Source organism: Toxorhynchites rutilus, chromosome 1, assembly GCF_029784135.1.
Source record: "Toxorhynchites rutilus septentrionalis strain SRP chromosome 1, ASM2978413v1, whole genome shotgun sequence".
Classification (NCBI taxonomy): Eukaryota; Metazoa; Arthropoda; class Insecta; order Diptera; family Culicidae; genus Toxorhynchites; species Toxorhynchites rutilus.
The window spans coordinates 104,159,189-104,173,463 of NC_073744.1; the positions used below are offsets into that span (position 1 = coordinate 104,159,189).

General features: G+C 40.8%; 1 protein-coding gene across 5 annotated transcripts in view; it reads left to right on the forward strand.

The window, feature by feature from the left end:
- The window catches only part of LOC129773074 (coiled-coil domain-containing protein 186), a 123,804-nt gene extending 110,255 nt beyond the window's left edge, over window positions 1–13,549 (forward strand). For 2 of the 5 annotated variants that reach the window (XM_055776876.1, XM_055776729.1), the window contains exons 9-10: window positions 11,764–11,898; window positions 13,383–13,549. In XM_055776876.1, coding sequence (XP_055632851.1) covers window positions 11,764–11,898; window positions 13,383–13,448 — 201 coding nt within the window. In that variant the 3' untranslated portion in view covers window positions 13,449–13,549. Of the gene's footprint in view, window positions 1–11,763; window positions 11,973–13,382 lie in introns of those variants that run through there. The other 3 variants (XR_008742666.1, XM_055776657.1, XM_055776824.1) reach the window with 3 other exon arrangements.
- Window positions 13,550–14,275: the final 726 nt, after the last annotated feature.

Below are 14,275 nucleotides of genomic sequence, written 5' to 3' on the forward strand. Positions count from 1 at the left end.
TACAACATTATAAGATCTTCGGGATGGGCTCCCCACCAGGTGCCGGTAATTGTACGGAGAAAGTTTATTCTTTGTTGGCATTTTTTACTCAGATACCTAATATGGGCCCCCCAAGTACATTTGGAGTCGAACCAGACCCCAAGATACTTGAATGACATAGCATGAGTGATGGGTTTACCCAAAAGTTGAAGCTTTGGTTTTGCTGGTCTATGCTTCCTAGAAAAAACCACCATCTCTGTTTTCTCCGTGGAGAATTCGATCCCTAGCCCAATGGCCCAGGTTGAAAAATTGTTCAAAGTATCTTGTAAGGGTCCTTGCAGGTCGGATTCGTTTGATCCTACGACAGACACCACTCCGTCATCTGCAAGTTGTCTTAGGCTGCAATTTTGTGTAAGACAATTGTCGATGTCGCTTACATAGAAGTTGTACAAAAGGGGGCTTAAACATGAGCCCTGGGGGAGGCCCATGTAAGAGACCCGACTTACTGCCGAATCTCCGTGAGAAAAGTTCAAATGTTTCTCACAAAGCAAGTTATATAACATATTATTCAATAGAGGCGGCAGACCCCGAGAGTGTAATTTGTCTGACAAAACCTCTATTGAAACAGAATCAAAGGCCCCCTTTATGTCCAAGAATACTGAAGCCATTTGTTTTTTTTCGGCGTAAGCCATTTGAATTTCTGAAGAAAGCAACCCAAGACAATCATTCGTCCCCTTGCCCCTGCGGAACCCATATTGTGTATCTGAGAGTAGGCCATTCGTTTCAACCCATCGATCAAGGCGAAACAAGATCATTTTCTCCAACAATTTCCGTATACACGACAGCATTGCTATTGGACGGTACGAATTGAAGTCGGACGCGGGTTTTCCGGGTTTTTGAATAGCTATAATTCGCACTTGTCTCCAATCATCTGGAACAATATTATGCTCCAGAAACCGATTGAATAAATTCAACAAGCGATGTTTCGCCACATCAGGGAGGTTTTTTAACAAGTTGAACTTAATTCTATCCGTTCCTGGAGCCGAATTGTTACAAGAAAGGAGAGCAAAAGAGAATTCTACCATCGAAAACTCGGAATCAAGATCGCACCTATCTTGTGGTATATCTCGAACAATTTTTTGCACAGGAACGGAATCGGGACAAACCTTCCGTGCAAAATTAAAAATCCATCGATGTGAATATTCTTCGCTTTCATTAGATGAAGAGCGATTTCTCATGTTTCGAGCCACTTTCCATAATTTTTTCATTGACGTTTCTCGTGACAAACCTCCCACGAAATTTCGCCAATAAGCACGTTTTTTCCCTTTGATCAAGTTTTTAAATTGATTTTCAAGGTCCAAATACGTTTGAAAATTCTCAATGGTTCCACGTTTCCGAAAAGCTTTAAATGCGTTCGATTTATCCTGATAAAGCTTGGAACATTGGCTATCCCACCATGGATTGGGAGGCCTTTGACGAAAAGTGGAGCCTGGGATGGGTTTCGTTTGAGCGCGAACCGCGCTGTCATATATCAAACGAGAAAGGAAGTTATACTCCTCCAATGGAGGCAAACCATCTCTGGAATTGATGGCTAGAGCAATTGCGTCCGCATATTTTTTCCAGTCAATGTGTCTTGTGAGGTCATATGCCATGTTTATAGATTCAGAAGAATTCGAACCAATGGTGATGGAAATTTTGATTGGTAAGTGATCACTACCGTTGGGGTCCTGGATTACATTCCACTTGCAATCTAACGATAGTGAATTCGAGCAAAGCGAGAGGTCAAGAGCACTTGGGTTAGCAGGAGGTTTAGGAACACGTGTTGTTTCCCCAGTATTCAAAACGGTCATATTGAAGCTGTTACAAAGGTCATATATCATCGATGAACGATTGTCGTCGTACTGTTCCCCCCAGGCAGTTCCGTGAGAGTTGAAGTCTCCCAAGATCAATCGTGGCTCAGGAAGGAGTGAGCACATGTCAACAAGTTGCTTGCGGCTAACCGCAGCTCTCGGAGGCCAATACAAGCTGACAATACAAAGGTCTTTGCCTCTGATGTTTGCATGACAAGCAACAGCTTCGATCCCCCCAATAGGTGGAAGGTCAATTCTAAAAAATGAGTGGCACTTATTGATCCCCAATAGCACCCCTCCGTATCTGTCAACACGGTCCAAGCGTATAATATTAAAATCGTGGAAAGAGATATCATCTCGCGAAGAAAGCCAAGTTTCGGACAGAGCAAAAACGTCACAATTGAAGTTATGAATTAAAAATTTGAATGTATCCAATTTAGGGATAAGACTACGACAATTCCACTGTAAAACAGTGATATCTCCGACCTCTCTATTTGAATTAGACATCAAGAGAGATAATCATTGCAAGGAGGAGCCATGTTTGCATCAAATGTTGCAAAATTGTCTTTAATACTGGAAGCATTGAGATGACAATGGTTCTGATGGAGTCGGAAACATTAAAACACTTGAAGACTTGGTCCAAAAGGTCAGACAACTTTATAAATCTCGATTGGGGAGTTGAGCTGGACGGAAAAATAGGGACATTTGGGGTTTTTGATGTCCCCTCGAGTGCTGGGTCGTTCGAAGGTGAACTATTCCCACGGAAGCCAGGAGGAACCTGATTTTGCTTGTCCGCTGCACTCGATTTTTTAGGCATGCTAACAGGAGGTATAACCGGAGGGGCTTGTCCTTGAACTTTGGGAGTGGTCACATTTTTGCGCCGGGGATTCCCTTGGAAAATGAACGGTGTGCCCCCGTTAGCTGTGTCCGCTTCCATTTCGTCAACGGGCAACGTGGCGAAGACATTTTGTGTGATGATTGGTTGTTGTTGTTGGGCCAGTGGAGAAGCGCCCTTTAAAATATCCGCAAGAGTGCGTTTCGAGCGTTCCTTCAAAGAGCGCTTCTGTTTCTCCCAGCGACTCTTGTAAGTTTCACAAACTGAGAGCTCGTGTGGGGATCCCCCGCAATATGGACATTTATGCTCAGTCGCACTGCAGGATTTCCCCTCATGTTGCTCTCCGCAAGTGGCACAGCGCTCCTTGTTGGCACAATAATCTGAAGTGTGACCAACTGACTTGCATTTTTGGCAAGTCATGGGCTTTGGCACGAAGAGTCGCACAGGCAGTCTTAATTTGCCCACCATGACGTAGTCAGGGAGAGCGGAACCAGCAAAAGTTACTCGAAACGAGTCTGAAGGCGTGAATTTAATTTTTCCCTTTTCTTGGGATACTTTCCCTAGTTGGCGGCTGTCCAAAATTTTAACGCCCACCAACGGGAGTCTTTTAAATTTACCTTCCTTTATCATTTCACACGTCAGACCCGTTTCAGTTATCACCCCCGAGATTTCTACGTCATGGGACGGCACGTAGACACGATACTCTAGGGAGAATCTCTCGTCGATCACAACTGCATTTGCGTGTTTGCGATCACTCACGACAACACGCAGTTTGTTCGGTCTAACCTTAGAGATTTCGACCACGGAGGAATAATATCTTGCCAGATCTTTCGAAACCTGAATGACATTGATGGATTTTCCGTTCGGTTTGGGCCGGAAAAAAACAACCCATGGGCCAGCTCCAGGTGAATCTTCTGGATAGACCTTGACACGAGGAGAGGAAGCAACTGAGGGGGAGGTCGAGGTCGATTGTTGAGCGGGAGCGGGATCAGTAGGGCTGGGAGGCAAGTTCGGGAGTTGAGCGGAAACGGGAGCGGGAGAATGAGGGGGTGAAGAGGAAAGGTTTGCAAATTTTCTTGAGGGAGGCTTGTTGAGGTGAGTTAACTCTTCCTGTGAAGAGACATCTTCTGAGGGGGGAACGCGTTTAAGCGACTTCCCAGCACCCGTAGCTGGGGAGGGGGAGACAGTGGATTCGATATCCATGTCAACGCTTTCTTCCCCTTCTGCCATTTAAAATGGCAGATGTACACTTTCTTATAATTTTTGCAATTTTTTTTTATAATTAACCTTAACCTAATAATCTTAACCTATTAATTTCAGTATACTTATTATGCACACCAGTGCGGATTATTTATAACGGTGCTGCGTGTTGATCGTTCGGTACAGCTGAACCCGTGTATCGCACCACGCGGTGATGATGTCGAAGACGGTGCTACGGCGATAACACACCAGCACACAGCGCTCGCGTGCAGGGTTTCTTCCTCTCGCTTGTTGTGTCTGCTTCAATTAATTCACAGGGAATCCCGTTAGTGTCCAACACTCACTTCACCAGCCACGAAAATAACGGTATCACTTCAACGATGGACGATAACGATATAAAACCGTCCGGCGGCTTCGAGCTTAGGAAGACGAATGATCGATTGATTTTCGCGTACATGTTTTTGTGCGTTATTACCTCAGATTTCAATTACCCTTGAAAGTGAAGACGGAGTGTTCGTGTCATCAAACAATTTCTTTTCAAGTATGGAAAACCACGAGAAACCTTTCAAGCGAACAATCAAAACGCTAACCATTGAGCAAGGTTTGAGCATCATCGAGCAGGACGAAAAATATGGACGGAAGGGGTCTGAAGCTGCAAATAATTTCAGTATTGCACAAAGTGCGGTATCAACACTACTCAAACTAAAGTAAAAATGGAATCGGAATGGAAAATTGTATCTAGACCAAAAGCATATAAGGTTGGTCAGAATCGAGAAGCTGGAGCGGTCAATGAATTTTTGTCTTGTCAAGCTAGACGAAATAATTTACTCTCTTCTATTCTTCGGGATATGGCTTGAGAATTTGTCCAGAAACTGGGAAATCCTAACTTTAAAGCACAACCAACATGGACGGGAGTGATATTCCGCTGGCATAATTAATGTGTCGTGAGCGATGTCGACGGTACAATACCGTTCGATTGCTCAATGTCTTTTAATAATTAGTGCGAAAAGGACCAAAACGTGATTTGCTGTAATCTGATGCCAGATACCGATATACTAGAAAGTGTTGAAAAACCTGAGAAAAACGCTGAAGATAGTAGTTCTATTGAGATGTTAATTCGAACGTTAAATCAAACCTGAAGAATATGTCCGGAATATTGAAATCAACTGAAAATGTTCCTGTGAAACTATTCGAACATTTCTTTGTGATTGAACAGTTCCTGCGTGATCGTTACAATTCAGTTTGAGTAACATACTTAATCAATATTTTCTTTGTTAACCTAGTGCCTCGTGCAAGTCGGACTCGATTATATACAAACTCGATTATATACAAACTCGATTATATATGATTCGATTATGTAAAATTTAGGACTCGATTGTATACAGTTTGAAAAAAAAAGTTTTTTTTTTATAATTCAAATATGAATAATTTTAAGAAAAAAAATTAACCTTTCAGGTGAAATTTAAGTGGCTTTTATAAGTACAGTGGGTTAAAAATCGCGATTTTTGAAGATTTTGATTGAATCTTCATCAGGAATTGTTTATATCGATATTGCAGCGAAATTAAGAGAGATAGAAGTTGGGCGTCAAAGAACAAATTGTAGAGAAATTATTAAAAATCGACACTCTGGGACTAAGTTTTTTTTCGGAATACGAGACGAAACGTATGGTTTTAAGTGCCAATAAAAATAGTTATCTCGATTTTTCATTCGGAATTCGTTGCGAAATGTTGATTTGTACGATAGTATACCCTATGCAAAATATTAGCTCATCATTTATTAGTGTTGCGGACCAGGGATGCAAAATTTCAAAAGAACATATTGAAATCGAAAAGAAAATTTTGTGAGTGCAAAATATCTCCACCGACACTCTTCACTTCATTCTATTACGGTACCTAGAACGATTTGACCGTTGACTCACCATCACGTTTGTTTTGATATAATTGTTCAATCGACAGAAATATCAGTTAGTTCTCGATGTCAGTGAATGCTCACGCCGCTAATATCACCTTTCATTGCGTCCTGGTGAAATTTTCGTTGGTCATAAAACCATAAACCCAGTACTCGAGTGTGCCGTTGTCCATCGATGTGTGTGCAATAAGCGGCACAAAGATAGGACCGGGCTAGAAACAAACCAGGAGAACATACACACGAACACGCGTATAAACGTCTTACGCGGTGTCAGTGAGATGATATTTCTCTGAATGGATATTTGTCCTTTTCCGCTGTCAGCTGAACGAAGATGCGTATGAATATATTTCGGGTATTCATTCTCAGTGAGACAGAGAAACGAATGAGTATGAGAAATAATGCAAAAACCAAATGTTCCACGAGACGGAGTGTCGGTTGCATGTCATTAAGTTCGGTTCATTTATCATGAGCTGCAGGGGCATTGGTGATTGAATTTGATGTGGTCTCAATATTATGCGCTGTCAGTAAAATGAGTCTGAGATTTTGCTACCCTGTTGCGCTCGTTAAAATTTGAGTTTTTTTTAAATCGAAAAATCACTGGAAAACGGGGTTTTCAATTTTTTTTTGTCAAAAATCGACTTTTCAGACTGAAAAAAAACAGGAAGTGGGTTATATCTATGGTATAACCGCAAGGGTGACGTAGGACTATCGTTGATTTAGAGATCATTTGTTTGAAGTTGAATCTAAATCCATCCTGAATGAATGAATAAATAAATAATGTGGTGACTTCAAAAACGAGAGTGTTACTTTGAAGACTCAAGGTTTTATGCATCCAATATTGGATACAAAAAACCTTGTTCTGAAGAATAATCTTCAGAAGCTTTCCTGTTAACTGCACTTGATTGACAAATCACAAAACCAAATGTATGTTGTCGCAGTATTATATGGATAGAAAACATTAAAATAAACTCGCTTGAATGCAATTTTCAATTCCAAGGGGAACTGGCAGATTATTTTTCAGCAACGATCATTTCTTTCCAGGTTTCCTCTCGATAACCAGCAAACGAAAAGAGTTGCGCGCGTGTATGTGTGTGTGTGTGGCGGCTGCTTCTATGTCTTCCCGAGGAACCGTATTTCGATGCTGATACTCTCTTGGTCACCTTCTCTTCTCCTTCTGATCGATCGGCTTTTATGCGCTCCCTCACAGTTAAAACAAACTGATTGCATTTCAGGTCAGGTCAAGCCAGGTAATGAATACCTCGATCCCTCGCCGTTCAGCTCGTTCAGTAACGATGTTGTCTTGTCGATGTCCTCAGGCGTCGTGCACAAATTACGTAACGCAAAAATCCGGATTTTGAACCTCCCCTCCCTTTCGTAACGCAATTTCCTATCTCTAATAAACAGAAAGTAACGCAACATCTAACCCCTCCCCCCTTATCGCGTTACGTAATTTGTGCACGACGCCTCACGAAAAATGAATGGGTTTCACCACCAGAATATCATTTCAGTATGCTTTTCGTGCGTGATTGAATCGAGAGAAGGTGTGGTTTACGATGGCAATTTGGAAGGCAAACTAGAGGAGAATGAACTCTCTGAGTATGAAAATTTCGGCGACTGAGCAATAATCGATTGAAAATTATATAATTTTGGCTATACGAAACATTTTCCGTTTTTCATGTTATGCATCCAATATTGGATACGAAAATATCATACTGATGGGAAAGAATAATCTTCAGAAGCTTTCCAGCTAATTACACTTGATTGAAAAATTACGAAATCAAATGTATTTGGTCGCTGTGTTCGCCATATAATTAGAAAACATTAAAATAACTCTTTCGCATGGATGTATTCTTCAATTCCCAGGGAACTGGCAGATTATTTTTCAGCAACGATTAGATCTTTCCGGAATTTTCTCGATGCTGTATGGCATCCAAACGAAAATTCTCGTTTCAGTTTGGCCTGCAAAAAACTTTTCTGAACTCTAATCCATCAAATTTGGAGCCCTGAAAAGGGCCGTTGATTATATGCTAAGCTAATATAGCACCCTCTCCTTGTATTCGACGGGCCAGCTGAATGTCCTTGGGCATGATGTGACGCGTTTTACGTGGATAGCACACAAATTTGTATCTTCGAATAAGCCTCCTGCAGCGTCATAACCGCGGAACTTTGGAAGCGCAAGTCGGTTTTGAGTTCCTGAGCAATTCCACGATCCAAAAGCTGCAAAGGTAGCTTGCGGATCAGAAATTCGGTCGACTTCCGATAGCGATGAATTTCACGCAAAGTTCCCGGTCGATAGCGATGTGGCTTCTTCACCAATCCTGCGGCTGGTGCGCTTATTCGAGCTGCTTTCGTTTGCCTTACCACTGAAAGACTAACCTGCTATCTGCTTGGTCCCAAACAAACGAGTCGTCACGGTGCGAGAGTAGAGTAAGAAATGAACGAAAGCAAAGGAAGCGTCATTTTATAACCTGTTTTCGAAGCTATCATTAAGCTATTGAAACAATTTTCCGACTCAATAAATAGCAATCATATAACTCTTGGACATTTTATCTTTTGTATGAAATGATTATCACTGTTCTGTTGATCCGAAGCAGAATGAATCACGCTTAAAGAAGGAATGGATTTTTTCTTGGAATTTACTCAGCAAATATAATGCCCTTTCCCAACACTTAAAAACGACAAACGGTAAACAGTTTCATCAAAGTGATTTCTTCGATATGGGGATATATTCACTACATGTATTTGTATTCTTGTATTTCATATTCTTCATTATGCAATCCATATCCATGGCACCTATCGTTATCGAATTATCATCGACACCACGATTTTCGCTAAATGCTCCTTTCAGTTCGGCCTGTAAAAAACTTTTCTGAACTCTAATCCATCAAAATTGGAGCCCTGAAAAGGGCTGTTGATTATATGCTAAGCTAATATAGCACGCTCTCCTCGGATACGATGGGCCAGCTGGATGTCCTTGGGCATGATGTGACGCGTTTTGCATGGATAGCACACAAATTGGTATGCTTTCGTGGTGCCTTACCACCGAAGGACTAACGAGCTGTCTGCTTAGTCCCGATGAAACGAGTCCTCACGGTGCGAGAGTAGAGTAAGAAATGAACGAAAGCAAGGGAAGTGTTATTTTATAAAACATAAAAGAATCGAATGTAAACCCCACCCTCTTTATTATATAAGCTTACTGTATACTCACGAATATAATAAGGGTGGGATTTAGATTCTATACTGTTATGGTTTATAAAATGACGCTTCCTTTGCTTTCGTTCATTTCTTACTCTACTCTCGCACCGTGAGGACTCGAGCTCGTTAGTCTTTCGCAGACAGCTCGTTAGTCATTCGGTGGTAAGGCACACGAAGTCAGCTCGGATAAGCGCACCATTTGCAGGATAGGTGGAGAAGCCAGCATTTGGATCATGGAATTGCTCAGGACTTCAAAACCGACTTGCGCTTCCAAAGTTCCGCGGCTATGACGCTGCAGGAGGCTTATTCGAAGATACCAATTTGTGTGCTATCCATGCAAAACGCGTCACATCATGCCCAAGGACATCCAGCTGGCCCATCGTATCCGAGGAGAGCGTGCTATATTAGCTTAGCATATAATCAACAGCCCTTTTCAGGGCTCCAAATTTGATGGATTAGAGTACAGAAAAGTTTTTTACAGGCCGAACTGAAAGGAGCATTTAGCGAAAATCGTGGTTTCGATAATAATTCGTTACCGATAGGTGCCATGGATATGGATTTCTCAATGAAGAATATGAAATACATGACATGATGTAGTGAATATATCCGAAGAAATCACTTTGGTGAAACTGCATTATAAAATTATTTGTGTACGAATGCCGCAATCGATAGTCGACTCGAATTTGCGCTGGGTAATTTCCTCGGAGGACTCGATTCCTCCTTTGAACATTAATAATCTCTTTCTGGCAAAACGATGTGGTATGAATCACATTATTTGAATGATAGAATGAAGAAGTTTTCTGCCAATTTCCTTCAACCTCCAAACGTATCTTTCTCCCGTTTGTCGTTTTCGCGTTCGCTAATCCTTTCTCACAACACCCATTTCTCGTTTGAGAAATTGTTGAGTAAACATTGTTTGCCAGTGCGCGTAGAGCGGGAATTCCTAAAGATTCATTGCACCTCTAATAAATTGCCGAAAGACGTGGTCTTAGGTTGATCGCACTTGATTGAAAAAATCCAAAACGAAATGTATTTGGTCGCAGCATTATATGAGTAGAAAGCAAATAATCGCTCGAAAATGACTTGATTTTCGCGATGTGAAACATTTTCCGTTTTTCATGTTATGCATCCAATATTGGATACGAAAATTTCCACTGATGGGGAAAAAAAATATTCAGAAGCTTTCCTGTTAATTGCGATTGATTGAAAAATAACAAAACCAAATGTATTTGGTTGCAGTGTTATATGGATAGAAAACATTAAAATAAACTCTTTCGCATGAATGTATTTTTCAATTCCCAGGGGAACTGGCAGATTATTTTTCAGCAACGATGATAGCAACGAGAATTCCGCGCGTGTATGTGTGTTTGTGTGTGTGTGTGTGTGGCGGCTGCTCCGATGTTTCAAGCGGAACCGTGGCATCACTCTCCTCCTGGTGGATTCCCTTTTGGCCTTAGGTGCACAAACAGGGTCTTGGTGACACCGTTCATCAGCGTTCTCATGATAAACGAAATTAGCTTCACAACAACAGTGACAACATGCTCCAATCGCTGTTCAATCATAACTGAGTGGGTTTACGAGCGGCGCTCGCTTATATACCGATTGGTGATTTCAATAGCCTGTTTTGAAAGCAATTTTAAGACTATTGAAACAAGTTTTTGGATGAAAAAGTAACAAGTATCTGACGCGTAGACATTTTATCTTTCAAATGAAGTGTTTATCATACCATTTCGTTCAGTTGTTTAAGAGCTATTAACGCTCAAAATCTCGGTCTCCAGCGTAACGCTTTCGTTCTCGAAACTTTGTTTTTACACCCCGGTATAGAAATGAAAGACGTAGTCCTACGTCAAAAACGACCAAGGTAAGGTTGGTCAGTGCCAAGGAAAATTTTTTTTTTACAATTTTTTTTTCGGGATAACAGTAAATCTCGACGAGTAATTCAATTTTAAGACATTTGGCATGAACAAATATTTTTGAAAACCCCGATTTCCGGAGATCTTTCGTTTTTCAAAAAAAAAACTCAAATTTTAACGTCTGTGACACTAATAAATGAAGTTCGAATGAGGTAATATTTTGCATAGGGTATATTATCGTGCAAATCAACATTTCCCAACAAGTTTCGAATGAAAAATCAAGATAACTATTTTTAGTGGTACCCAAACCCATACGTTTCGTCTCGTATTCCGTCCCAGAGTGTCGATTTTTGACAAAAAAAATTCCCGAGATGACACTAGATCTCTACGTTTCATGCAATTTTAAGACATTTGGCATCAAATTTTTTTTTTCGGAAACTCCGATTTCCTTTACTCCCCCTTGGGTGATTTTTCGATTTTCAAAAAACTCAACCTTTGACCGCTTTGTGCCACTCTCCCTTAAATCCGATTGATCTGATATTTGGCATAGGATGATTTTTCGAGGTGGTGAACATTTTTTATGGGGTAACTTTTTGAAATTAGAGATGACTTTTTACATTGGCACCCTAAATCTCACGTATTGTTTAATGTTTGTTGTCATATATGTTAATATTTGATAACGTTGGATAGTTTCCTTGGGCAAGCGATGTTTCGATACCCATCTGCTGGAGAATCGCGCGGATCACTTCATTTTGAATTTTAGGTTATGATTTCTATGCTGCCCCCTTTTAATACCGGTTTGACGTAGTTCCACGTCAAAAGTTTAGAAATAAAAGCTTCTAAACATCATTTTCAGGTTCCCTTTTACAGTATTTATAATTTTTAAATATTCTTCAAAAAACTGTTACGTTTATATACATTGTATTTTTTATATGATTTCAGCTATACAACGGAATATTACATGCTGTAAACGGAAATCAGAAAACTCCCGAGATAAGTTTGGATTTAGTTCTAGAAGTGAATAAAAAGCTACAGTTTATACTGGAAGATACACTACTCAAAAATATTACACTCAAGGTATGCCGACAAGTGAAATTATAGCGATTATGAAATAGTATAAAGGGTGTGTCACATCAAATTGCATCACGGAAAAAATGCTGTAGAAATTCGCCCAGTAGATCGATCCTTTTGAAAATTTTAGACAGTAAAATAAAAACTATTAAACAACTTTTGGCATTTTCTTTTTATTCATACTTCGAGCCCAAGCCCGTATGCTCGCACCTTCCTCTTTACCCCGTCCATAAGGTTCTGTACAACGTCAGGTTGTAGTTTTTTTTAACAGAAATCCATTTTCTCTTGAAGTCCGCCTCTGATTTGACAACTTTTGGGTTCTTCCGGAGGGCCTGCTTCATAATCGCCCAATATTTCTCCATTGGGCGAAGCTCCGGCGCGTTGGGCGGGTTCATTTCCTTTGGCACGAAGGTGACCCCGTTGGCTTCGTACCACTCCAACACATCCTTTGAATAGTGGCACGAAGCGAGATCCGGCCAGAAGATGGTCGGGCCCTCGTGCTGCTTCAATAGTGGTAGTAAGCGCTTCTGTAGGCACTCCTTAAGGTAAACCTGCCCGTTTACCGTGCCGGTCATCACGAAAGGGGCGCTTCGCTTTCCGCAAGAGCAGATCGCTTGCCACACCATGTACTTTTTGGCAAACTTGGATAGTTTCTGCTTGCGAATCTCCTCCGGAACGCTGAATTTGTCCTCTGCGGAGAAGAACAACAGGCCCGGCAGCTGACGAAAGTCCGCTTTGACGTAGGTTTCGTCGTCCATTACCAGGCAATGCGGCTTCGTCAGAATTTCGGTGTACAGCTTCCGGGCTCGCGTCTTCCCCACCATGTTTTGCCTTTCGTCGCGGTTAGGAGCCTTCTGAACCTTGTATGTACGGAGGCCCTCCCGCTGCTTGGTCCGCTGGACGAATGAACTTGACAAATTCAGCCTATTGGCGACATCCCGGACCGAACTTCTCGGATCACGTCTAAACTGCTTAACTACGCGCTTGTGATCTTTTTCACTGACGGAGCATCCATTTTTGCCGTTCTTCACCTTCCGGTCGATGGTTAGGTTCTCGAAGTATCGTTTTAGTACTCTGCTGACCGTGGATTGGACGATTCCCAGCATCTTACCGATGTCCCGATGTGACAACTCCGGATTCTCGAAATGAGTGCACAGGATTAATTCACGACGCTCTTTTTCGTTCGACGACATTTTTCCAAATTTACGAAAAATTGACAGTGAAGCATGGCCAACGTGATCTATACACTCTTATCTGATTATAAGCGAAAGCTGAAGATATAATTCCTAAAAATTAAATTTCTACAGCGTTTTTTCCGTGATGCAATTTGATGTGACACACCCTTTATACAAAATCAGGTTCTTAAAATACGCTCTTCGAGCGAGTGAATAAATCGATTTACCTTCCAATTTATAAATTCAGAGTAAAACTTCCGATTCATCATAGTGAATATATATATGAAGCAAACTTCATTTTCTACCTTTTTGCAGGATAATTTGGACACCCTAGGATTAGAGGTTGATCGATTAACACAACAGTTAGCTCGCTATAGCTAAGTGATAGGAACATAGAGTACAATAGAATTAGAACTCATACTGGTATTTTTGTTATGCTAATAATATTTGTGATATTTAAACGGATGTATTAAAATCATATTTATGTTAAAATATACATGATTCAGAAAATATTTAAAAAAGTTTTGTTGATTAGTTTTATTTGGAAAAAAAAGTCAGAGGATGGTTGTGTCCGAGGCAAGACTGCAAAGTTAAATGAAATGTCTAAGATTTATATGATTGTTACTTATTTATTGCTAAGTCAACGTTAGTCCTACTTGCAGTTATATCAAAGATATAAGGCGACGTGCACAAATTATGTAACGCGAAAAGGGGGGAGGGGGATTGAGGTTGCGTTACTTTCTGTGTATTAGAGATAGGAAATTACGTTACGTAGGGGGGGAGGGGGTCCAAAATCCGGATTTTTAGCGTTACGTAATTTGTGCACGACGCCTAACCCACTTCTAATTTTTACTCTTAGAAAACACTTTCCAACTTCATTTTATAATCAGGTGCAAAATTATCACGCATTTACTCAATCGTGTAAAATAGTCTTGCATTCCAGCCGGCTTTGGATCGATCCCCGTTGACTTCGTTCGATCTTTTTTTAGATGCAATCCCAAAAAAGACGAAAAAAATTGTAGGAGGTTGTGTCCAAGACACGACCACATTGTTGACGTAGAACTACGCTGTTATTTTATTCAAGTCGCTTGCTTATAACTTCGGATATTATTTTATAATGTTGTGAAATTTTAGAAATAACTGTTTTGTAGAATGGTTTGATCGCCATGAAATGGTTTTGACATAGGTCTATGTCTTTGATTTAGAAA